The sequence below is a fragment of the Gymnoscopelus microlampas genome (genome assembly GCF_963454915.1).
Source record: "Gymnoscopelus microlampas genome assembly, chromosome: 1".
Classification (NCBI taxonomy): Eukaryota; Metazoa; Chordata; class Actinopteri; order Myctophiformes; family Myctophidae; genus Gymnoscopelus; species Gymnoscopelus microlampas.
The window spans coordinates 16,097,156-16,109,299 of NC_139962.1; the positions used below are offsets into that span (position 1 = coordinate 16,097,156).

The 12,144-nt window shown below is 40.8% G+C and overlaps 1 protein-coding gene across 1 annotated transcript in view; it reads right to left on the minus strand.

Moving 5' to 3' along the window:
- Window positions 1–12,144, minus strand: part of homer2 (homer scaffold protein 2) — a 50,059-nt gene that overhangs the window by 27,472 nt on the left and 10,443 nt on the right. Inside the window, exon 2 of the mRNA XM_084079616.1 lies at window positions 5,729–5,885. Within this exon, the coding sequence (XP_083935742.1) occupies window positions 5,729–5,885 (157 nt within the window). The remainder of the gene's footprint in view (window positions 1–5,728; window positions 5,886–12,144) is intronic.

Below are 12,144 nucleotides of genomic sequence, written 5' to 3' on the forward strand. Positions count from 1 at the left end.
TGGGCCCTGCCTGAGATCTTCGCTCTGTGGAGCACTCCTTTCTAGTAATAATTGTTCTAGCTGTCGCTGTCCATCTCTTTCTCTCCCCTCTCTCTCTCTCTCTCTCTCTCAATCCAACTGGTCAAGGCAGACGCCAAACTGGGGATTGGTTCTAATCAAGTTTTTTTTTTCCATTTACAGGGGAGTTGTACTTTGCTATCCTGGCTGTAGCCGAGTACTTTCTCATGGGGGAATTACTGGGTCTCTGCAAGAGTACCAGTTCTACATGTTAAGTGTCGTCATGAGACAACATTTGGCGCTATATAAAAACATATTTGACTTGATAAATGTACTGATTCATGTTCACAAGATGCTAAAGAATAAGTTGGACTTTTAAGTTATTATCTTAACATTTCTGTCCCCTTTTTTGGCTATTATAATGTTTGGCTTTTTGCAATGTGACCTTAATGTAATACTAAACAGGAACTTGCCTATGGTCTATGTAAAAACATTGAATATCTGTATAAAGGTGAGTAGACAGAGAGAGAGTGCAGCATGAGAGGATTCAAACGTGGTCCAAGTAGTGCATGCCACCAGATGTCCCCCGATTATGTTATTACAGCACTGTTGTGTATAATATATTACTATGGGTGGGGGGGGGGGGGGGGGGGAGAGGGGAGAGAGAGAGAGAGAGAGAGAGAGAGAGAGAGAGAGAGAGAGAGAGAGAGAGAGAGAGACAGAGACAGAGACAGAGACAGAGACAGAGACAGAGAGAGAGAGAGAGAGAGAGAGTGACAGGGGCAGGTGTAAATGCTGATTTATACTTGGTTACGAGGAGCCAGTGTCGCATACTGAAAATAGCTATCAGCGCGCGACACCCGTGCGTAACCAAGGATAACTCAGGCAGCAGGGCAACTCTCAACAGCGGTAAACTGGCCGTGTATCAGCTGGCACGGGAGGTGCAGAGCGAGGCTTGGCTGCAGGGAACTAGCTTGAGGGTCAGTTGAGCAGTTATACCAGAGTAGATACACAGTATGTGACACCTCCGCTCTTACTTGGGATTATTATTATGTCTGCAGAGAGAATTTGCATAGTCAGAGCAAAGCTAAAACCAATACCGATGAGGTAAAACATGGCAGATGAAAATAAATAAGAGTCCGCACACTGTAGAATGACTTGCTCCCAGTCAAAGGTTTATGAACGTTACTTTCGACCAACAAGGTCTTCTTCTGAAGAAAACCTTGTTGGTCAAAACGTCTTTTTATTGTCACCTGCCTTGATCGGTTTGTCCTGCACCTGGTTTTAAGTGGATGTGCAAGCTCTTGTTCTTTTAAAGAGCATGGTACACAAAAACACATTTCACCTGTAAACCAGCAATGTGATATCGCGATTTGATTCTGATTCTAGTAGGTACACAGTAACATCCAATGTGTTCATTGAACTCTGACAGTATGAAATTTGCCATAACGGAGTTAAAACAGACCTGAGTTGCAACTGTACTTTTTTCCGTCTACACCAAAACTCTTTGCCATAAATTGCTGGTCTACAAGCTCACAAGCGTTGTGAGCTTGTAGATCTGCTAGTGTTGGCGAATGTTTTCCCCCCAGAATAGGGATGCTGGGGTTCAAAGAATGTGGTTCATTTTCAACCTCTCAGAGTTACATAAACACAAGAGTTACTAAACTAAACTCTCACAAAAGAACATTCTGCAATATCACTTCTGTGATATTTGGTTTATAAAGAACTATCTGATCAGGGTTATACAAGCAGATAATAAATCCATGCAGTGCAGCAAGCAAAAGTCGCCCTAGAAATGCTGCAGTAGCATGACCTTACATCAGGAGCACTGGGATTCAAGTCGAGTTAGAGTGAGATGGGCATTTGCTGATACTTGCCATATCATGTAAGTTGCCCGAGCCAGGGACAGGCAAATATAAGGTGACAGTCTGTCACAATGTATGTATGTAGCACAAGGCTATTCTACTAGACAGAACCTCTTTTCCAAAGCTAGCATTGAAACTAGCTTCATTTACCTATTATTATTCTATTTTATTTTTATATTTCATTTTTGTTCTGGTAAAGTCAACTGAGCATTGGCGCCCTTTTACAATGTTTGGTTCCCCCGTCTCATATGATGAAATATTTCTTGTATATTTCAAAACCTGATATCATACCTGCCTTACTGGAATTTTAAGGAGTCAGAGCTCCACTTCACTTAATCAGCCTTTGATTTCCTGAATGGAACAACTTCTACTTGACACAGCTTCAAGATCCATTTACATTACAATTCATAACCTCTGCCTCAGTTATTATACAGCATAGATTAGAGGGGAGACACAAGGGGAATGGAATGGTGTTTTTAGTATTAATAAAGACAAATCTTATCCTGGAAATGTCATGTAAATAAACATACATGTCCAATCAGAGAGCAAACATTTACACAGCAACATGATCCATGTTTTGATGAGACACCTGACTAAGTAACAGTAAACACTAAACAAGAACTTCCTGTGGGTTAGAGAGGATGAGGAACACATTCAGCTCCTCTGCACGGCACAAAGCTACTTCGCCACCACATGACCCCCATATGAGAACTATAAGAACTACAGTCTGACTACTGCATTGTCACTGTCGGGCAGAAACCTTGTATCTCCATATTTATATTTTATGTTTTAATGCACAACTCCGCCTGTGGGTTTCATAAATATTTAACCAACAAAAAGTATTAAGAGATTGTGACTAAATAACTACAGTGAATCCACTGGAACACAGGTATTTCCTGAAAAGTCACAGTTTTGGACATTTTGGACAGCCGGAGTAGCAGTATGGGTTAGCGCCCCAGCCTGTGTGTTCCGTGAGGAAGAAGCCCAACAAACCCACGGTGAGGCCTTTAGGAGGGCCATTCAAGCAAACCGCAAGTGGAGCTAATACCATTAGACGGCCCAATCTAGTGGTAGCAAGGAACCATCACGCCAGAAGGAAATGTTTGGATGGGGATGGTGTAGAGGATCTGGTACAGCGCTCAGGTCCTGGACCTGGTGAGACGAAGGAGGAGCCCGGCCAGGAGGCCACCCACAGAGCCTAGTCCCTCCACGTGCCAGAGCCTCCGGCAGAGTAGTTCTGGAGAAGCGGACTGATTGGCCCTGTCTTGCCCTATAGGACTGACCGTGGGTAGCTACCTGGGACGTAAGTTGGGGCTTGATCAACCCCGGCTGGGTCACCTGGGCGAGGGTGTATGTTGCGAGACCCGAAACACCCTATGACCCCAGGCTACAACACTGATGATACGTCCCAGGTGCATCCATGTGATGTATTCTTTATAGGAGTGTTCCACCTGACAGTGATGACATTTACTACTAGGATGTACACTGCAGAACTTTGACAGATGCCTGTTAAGCACAACTGTTTGTAGAGAATGTATAAAATACAGTATTATTCCAGATCCCTATCCTTCACCTTCATATATATTCATTATTATTACATACATTAATTCATATATTTACTGTTGATGAACTGTACAGTACATTTATACTTATTGATAGACTGTACGTTAATGCATGCAGAGACCCTGTGCAGATGTCTAGTGCCAGAAGTTTTTATTTGTATTTATCTTAGGTCTGGTTCTTGACCTTTGCTCTTACCTGTGTACTGTAACTCTCCTGTTTCACTCTCCTACAGATGTTGCTGCTATGACAACCCGGACCTCCCTCTGGGCATCAATAGAGAGAGGTTCATCTAATCTTATTTTGGTATCACTCTAAAAACAAGTTGCTTGATGACATTATAGCAGAGCTTTGAGAGAGACCTTTTGAGCAGCTCATAATTCTAGAGATAAGAGATATAAGTCTAAAGATAAATGCAGTGTAAACATAACACAATCTACTTCAAAGTGCACCCAAGGGGCAAACCGCAGAGACTCTAATGTCCGACAGCGAGTCCCCGGTTCTACTCCCGGGCCGGGTGGACATTTGTTGCATGTCGATCCCATTCACTCTCACAGTTTCCTGTCTCTCTCTCTCACTGACTATCAATAAAGCAGTGTTGATTTCGTCGACTAAAACTATGACGAAAAATGTTCGTCGACTGCCTTTTTTCACTGACGAAAACTACATAAAAACTAAGCTATGGTGACTAAAACTAAGACTAAATATATTGACAATTTCTTCAACAAATAAAAACTACACCAACATTTTAGGGAGGGACTAGTGGAAAAGAGATCCAGTAGAACTAAGACAAGTCATGCTGAAAATAGCAGATCTACAAGCTCAAGTGTAAAATCAGCCATTACGATGCCATTAAGGCAGCGCCAAGATACATTTTAGTCGACTAAATCAACTGTAGATTTAGTCGACTAAAATCTTATGATATTTAGTCGACTATAACTAGACTAAAAGTAAACATTTCAGATGACTAAAATATGACTAAAACTAAATAGAATTTTATTCAAAAGACTACGACTAAAACTAAATCAAAATTTGCTGTCAACACTGCAATAAAGGCAGAAAAAGAAGGAAATAAAAAAACGAATGTATGAAAAGTGTCTTAAAAGCACTTGCTTTTAAGACACCCTCAACTGCTGGTTTAATAACCATAATAATGAGCTGAACAGATCCTTTTAGCCAGGCATCCTAGGAAAATTGCATAAGTGAGGCGGTAACCATCCAAACATTTGCCCAAAATGTTCAGTCCCTGAAGAATCTGGAGGTGATTTCTGCATCTCCACAGAATGCGGAGAAGTGAATCGCTGTCTCATCGCCCCAACCTCCCACTGAGAAAAGACTCTAGTATATCTCCATGGAAACACTTATTCTGCTGCTAATGGCACAGGGCATGAGCACAGCGTACCTTGAAACCAAATGTTGTATTAGTGCATGCATGGCATGGCATGCGTAATTTAACCCCAAAATCAAACTCTGTGAGTTTATGTCCAGTCTATGACGTCAGTCATCTGTGATGTCAGTGCTATGACGTCAGTTATCTTCATACTGTATACGGGTAGAGTTTCAAGTCAACCAAATCCAACCACCATTGGCTTCCAGTATACATTTTAAGTTCTAAAAATACATATTTTCACATTATGTGAAAGACATTCAGGGCTTTATGCCTGAGCCTATACTGGCGGCAGCATACCAAACAAATATGGTGCTGATTTGTCCAGTGGTTTGAGAGACTAGACAGACAGACAAAAAATAGCAGATATACGAGCTCACAGTGTGTCACTTTGTGGCGTGAATGCGAGCTTGTACAGCTGCTATTTTTGAAAATTTTCGAAACACTTTGAAAGTGTTTTTTTTTTACATAACGTTTTGGGGGTCTTTGGCACAAAAAAAGTTTGAGAAGCACTGATTTGGAAGGCATTTGTAGAATCGGCCTCAGGTCTTAAATGGGTTAAAGTGTGAGTTTCACTTATTTCGGCTAAATTCGTGTCCCCCCCGTCCCCCCGTCACACACTGACGTCCAGTAGCGGCACTAAGTAGATCAGCCATCGTAACCTCAGACCTCAGAAGTGTTTGTGATTCAGAGGTCTGTGTGGGTCTAATGGAATATCATCATCCACTGAATACTGACTGATGTTACATTACCATGCTTCACTGCAAATGCATTCATTACTTCTACTGACTGGCCCTCTTTAATTCCATCCTCTCTCTCTCACACACACACACACACACACACACACACACACACACACACACACACACACACACACACACACACACACACACACACACACACACACACACACACGCACCTTGGATCCATCAACGCTGATGATGCGGTAGCTGTTGCGTGTGCTGTCGTAAAAATAGGAGACTGTGACAGCCTGTTTGCTGGCAGGAACCCAGTTCTTCTTGGTGGTCGGGTCGATCTGGAAGACATGGGCCCTGGTGGTGAAAATAGGCTGCTCCCTAGAGACCAAGAAAAGAGAGGGTTAATTAAACTAAACGCAATAACCAAAACTAGAATTGACAAAACATTTTAGTTAACTGGAAAACTAAAATGATCGAATGAATGTTTTTGTGTGTGTTTCCAAAACTAAAACAAACGGAAATCATAGAGAAAATGTCCTTGGTTTTAGTCTTTGTCAGAATCCAATATTTTTCTTTAAAAATAGCTCAAAAAGCCAATCTACAATACATCGGGTATTTGAGGTATTCTTCTGGGCTTTTTGAATCTCGCTCCGACTATCCCATACTACAATAAAAAAAAAACGTAAACACTAAACCAGGGGTCTTCAACCTTTTCAGGCCAAGGACCCCCTAGCTGAGAGAGAGATGAAGCAGGGGCCCCCTCTACATTGTATACAATTGTGTTTCAGATTCAACTTTTTTTGTTTACTTGGTCTGCTCTTTTTTCCCCTCTACACCAAACACCTCTTTGCCAAAAATAGCCGATCTACAAGCTCACAACGCCTCGCGCTGCGAGGCGTTGTGAGCTTGTAGATCTGCTATTTTTGGCTAAAGTTCTCCTCAGAATAGGGATGCTTGGGTTCAAGAAAACATCATATCACACAAAGATTTGGCGGACCCCCTGTAGTAACTCCGAGGACCCCCTAGGGGTCCCGGACCCCCTGTTGAAGACCCCTGCACTAAACTAAAACTAAGCATTTTCACAAAATAAAAACTAAACTAGCAAACTCAACTAAAATGAATTAATAAAATCAAACTGAAATTGAAAACATGATGTCAAAAGGAAATGACTATAAAAGCTAAATGTCAGGTCCAGGGAATGAGACAACAGCAGACTAGATCAGATGAATATGATGAGTCACCAGAACAATCTGTTGATCAACAAACTACATTGCAATGTAAAATCCTGTGTACAAATATAACCACATGGACTTACAGATTTTTCTTCTATAAAAACACCATTATGAGCGACCCGACCACATGGGCGCAATGCTCTGACCAAAGGGTCCCTGGATCGATTCCCGGCATGCCAAACCATTTGCTGTATCTCATCCCGATTTTAAAATTCGCTTAACCTCAGATCGAATGCCTGGATGCGCTATGTCGTACCCACTACTAAATCTGAGGCAGGGAAAAAAAAACTTGCGTTTTTTGGGCCTTGGTCATGGAACGATCTACAGACCAGATTAAAATTGGCTTCATTGATCCCTCTAGTGTCTTTTAAGAGGATTGCCATGGGCACATTCTCCAACCATTGCTCCTGCTTTGACAAGTAGCAATTGCTGTGATCTTAGTCTTATATTAGTTTATTAGTTTTATGATGTATTGTTGTTATTAGTATTTTAAATAGTCTGTATTGGTGCTATTGGTAGTAGGTCTTTGGTATTACGGATGTCATGTTTGTCTTTGTTTTGTTATGTCCTGTATTGTCGTTACTGGCAGAGCTGTGTAACATTTTATTTGCCTCTTCTCTTGGCCAGGGCACACTTGTAAAAGAGACACTAGTCTCAATGTGATTTCTCTGGTGAAATAAAGGTTAAATAAAATAAAAATAAAATCCCCCCTACTCTCTCTCTCTCTCTCTGTGTATTTCCTTTCTCTCTCCACTGTCACGGTCAATAAAAGCCAAAGTAATTCCCCCAAAACAACACAAATCTATAATCGATAAGTTAATCAAATAACCGCTTAATAATCAAACCATATTTTGGGTATGTCATAGGCTAAACATAATAATAAATTCTGTTATGTGCTAAAGTAATAAAACACTTATTTGAATAATCGAAAAAGTAATCAATAGAATAATCGATAGTTGCAGCCCACACACACACACACACACACACACACACACACACACACACACACACACACACACACACACACACACACACACACACACACACACACACACACACACACACACACACACACACACACACACACTCTTACAAAGTGTGTAGTGACCAGGGAATCTTTTTGTCTCCATCCCATCATGGCTACAGTAGCATTGTGCTGCTGTCCCCTGGGACACCAGGTGTTAATGTAATACAAACTCTGATCCGTCATGGCAACCCACCCATTAACACATCAGCACCTTTCCTCTGAGCACAGGCCAGGATACATCGACACCTCTATGCATTTCTGTATGTGTGTCCTTATGTGTGCTTATTGCTTAGCCGTTTAAACCCTGTCATTCCTTTACAGGGGTATGTACTTTGCACATCTTTTTCCCTCTCTACACAAAATGTGCCAAAATAGCAGATCTACCAGCTCACAACAACACAACCTTTTATCCAAATGGCTTCACAACGTGCATTTATACTTTGGCTATTAAAAAATAGCAGATATACAAGCTTATAGCGCGGCATCTATTTTTGAAAAATCGTGAAAATGTGTGCAAATCTTTTAATATATATATCTTTTATTTAAAGCGAACATTTGTAACTCAAATCTTTGCTTCTGGAGGTCCTTGGAACAAAATATTTGACAAATTTTCACTTTAATAAAGAAAAACATCACATGGATGCAACTGGGACGTATTATCAGTGTTGTAGCCTGGGGTAGACGGGTGTTTCGGGTCTAACAGAGATGCTTTCTCGGATTGAATGGGTTAAATGATAAACCTATTTGCTCCAACAAAAGAAATGACCCTTTGTGATACTGGCTAGAAGGATTTCATTATCCAAATCATCTGCATTGGAAAACATGACCGTAATCATTCACAACTGGGTGAGGACAGTAGATAAAACAAACTATACGCATAAAACAAACTATTGAACAACGTTTCTATTGCACTCTTAGCAACCAATCATCAAACGGCTTTTCATTTGTAAATGCAGACAAACCAATTAAATCCAAGTACCTGCTTTTTCCTGTTTCCCCAACTACATTTCCTACAACCTGAGTAACCATGTGAACACAGTTTTGTATCATGTCTGGTACCTCCTGGCAGTTATAATTTAATTTACACAATGTGTCGAGGCGTATTTATAAGTCATTGTACCGCAACGTCGCACACCAAAAATTGCAGCTCTACAAGCTCACAACACGTCGCATCCGTGATGTGTTGTGGGGCTTGCAGATCGGCTATTTTCAGTGTGCAACGAGTCATGCGATGGAGCAAAACACTTGAACACTCCATACAACATGCAGACATAGTGAAGAACTAAATGCTGCAAGGAGCAGGCTGGGGAGGTGGATGGAGTTTGATCGCTGACAATCAAGCTGCAGCAACGGGGCAGTGGTGGAAAGTAACTAAGTACATTTACTCAAGTACTGTACTTAAGTACAAATCTGAGGATGTTTTTCTTTACTGGAGTACTTCCGATTTTAAATCATTTTCACCACTACATCTCAAATATTGGCAAATATTGTACTTTTACTCCACTATAATTATTTGAAGACTTTATTTACTAGTTACTTTGTGGATGTATTTATTCATCTATTTCTACAATAGGGTATTGATACTTTTAATTAAGTACAAAATGTGAGTACTTCTTCCACCACTGGCGTGGAGTAAGAAGGGTGAGCAGTGGTCCGCCCTAGTAGGGGATACGACTTCAAATCAAATCAGGATTAATTGAAACTTTCCTCGATCGCGATTAACCCATTAAGACCTGAGGCCGATTCTACAAAATGTCTTCAAAATCCTAAAAGTTTTTTGAAAAAACTTGTGTTACTATGTCAGTGGTTCTCAAACTTTTGCACAAATTTTCACGATTTTTTCAAAAATAGCAGATATACAAGCTCATAGCGCGGCACTCGGTGCCGCGCTATGAGCTTGTATATCTGCTATTTTTGAATAGCCAAAGTGTCAAATAATGCTTTTAGTTCAAATCTAAGGGTTTCTTAAAGGGAGTCTTAAAGGGTTAATGAACGATACAATGAGATTGGGGGGGGTGAATATGTGCGTGGAACGGTCTGACTAACATAACTACCTGAGCTATCTATCACCAAGCTCCATTTCTTTCAAACTCGCACCGGTGGAAGGACAGACAGACAGACACGCAGTTGGGACATGAAAGAGCAAGATTATGCTGGGTGTGATAAACTCTCATGATCTCAGGTGGACAAATTACTGTGGAAGAAGGGTTCCTCCTCTCTAAGCATCCATACACTGCACATCATGCATACAGTACACTCACAAAGGCGTGTGAAAGAGGATACCAAACCCATCTCTCTCTCTCTCTAGAGTCTAGACACTATACACACACACACACACACACACACCCCCCCGGGGCTGGAATGTTTTCACCAAAAATCCCATTCTCTTGCACAGTAAAATCCTCAGTGTTCATTTAACTCATGTGTGTGTGTAAGTGGACTGCATTTGAGTCCACTTTTAGAATCTGTATTAAATGAACACTGACACTTTTACAGTGTGACACTGTTCCCTGTTGAAAGCATAAAATCCTACACCGTATATCCATGAATAATACATATTATTAATACTACATACATATTATTCATGAATGAATAGAGCACATCTCATTCTAGTACAACGGATTTTATTTAATTTTCCATTTTGCGCTCGTGTCATACTCGGATGAACGTCTGAGTATGACATAAGAGCAAAAGGGCCACCATGTGCATGTGGTCAAATAAAGCTACATATTTTTTATAATTGACTAACTTGAATAATCTGATAAACCACTCACCCCTGTATTATACTTTGTTGTATAATGGTGGCGTGCAAAAGTAGATCTACAATCCTAAAAGCTTCACTTTTTTATAATTGTTTATTAATTGCAATTGAGGCAAAAAGTTTGAAATACTGGTGATATTGATTGAGTCAGACTACATACAGGCAGCAAAAAGCTAATAAAAGCTTTTGCTTTCATTGGGATTATAATCCTCATAAAAATTAAAGCCAAATAAATTAACTTGTCCCGTTTAATTTTAATCCTAATCTCAACCCTGATCTCCTTTAAAAGGACAGCAAAACCCATTATTGCAGATCACCACACACACACACACACACACACACACACACACACACACACCTCTGAATGGGTAGAGAACCCGCCTGAGAAGCAGGATGGTCCCAGGTTCGATTCCCGACCGTGGCAATGTGTCGAGGTGTCCCTGAGCAAGACACGTAACCCCTAACTGCCCCCCCCTCCCCCTCCATGCTCACATGAGAAGCACTGAGCTGAGTGAAGCTGAAGACTGAATTTCCCCCTGTGGGATGAATAAGTGCTAATTATCATCATCCCACATACTGTATGGTGTATGTATGATGCACACGTTGACCTTTGCAGTGGCAGGAAAGAGAGAGGAAAATCCTTTGCTGAACACATCTAACCCCCCCCCCCCCCCCCCCACATGTAAGTTAGGTGTTGATTTAGGCAGAAACTACTACTTTTTGAAGACCACTGAATAATTTGTCCTCCACCCCCTCACCCCCCATCTGGTGCTCTGAATAATTTACAGGTGCGTGTGTGTGTGTGTGTGTGTGTGTGTGAACCCCTCTCAAGGGAAGGAGGTCTGAGTCAGTCCACTCTCCCATGTTGATTATACACAAGTTGTTTGGTTTAAAACGCAGGGGGCTCATGGTGAGACACCCAACCAGTTAGCTCTGTTAAGCCAAATATGTGCGCTGTCGCGCGTCGAAAATAGCAGACCTACAAGCTCCCAACGCGTTGCGGATGCAACGCGTTGGGAGCTTGTAGGTCGGCTATTTTCGACTTTAATGGTGTGGCATGCTCCCTCAACATAATGACCCGTCAATGGAAGGTCCGCCTATACAGTCAAATGACACAGTGAATTATCTCTGAGAGTTCACAAATGTAACCACGTGAACCGGTAAGGGTCCGTTCGGTTACATTTGCACAAAGTCTCAAAGTTATGGATAAATTAACAATTTTACTGCGTATGAAAAGAAGAAGCCCAAATGACATACTATCCATGCCATCTATCCTCAGCAACAACAAAAAAATGTCATATTGCATCTAGGATTCAAAGATAACTTAATAGATTTTGTTTAATAATAATATTAAAGTCAACATAAACAGTGGAACAAAACCAAAATACAGCCAGAGGGATGTGTCTTTCTGCAGGAAAACACCCCAGCATAATTATGTAGTGGCTGACCAAAAATAAATAAAAATAAAATATATTTATATTTTATTATATATATATAATAATATATAATATCAATTATATGTATTGATATTATATCAATTATATGTCATAGTTACAGGCTTATAGGTAAGTAGTTAGATACATAAATATAGGCACAGGTATAATTTACAATCTGTCA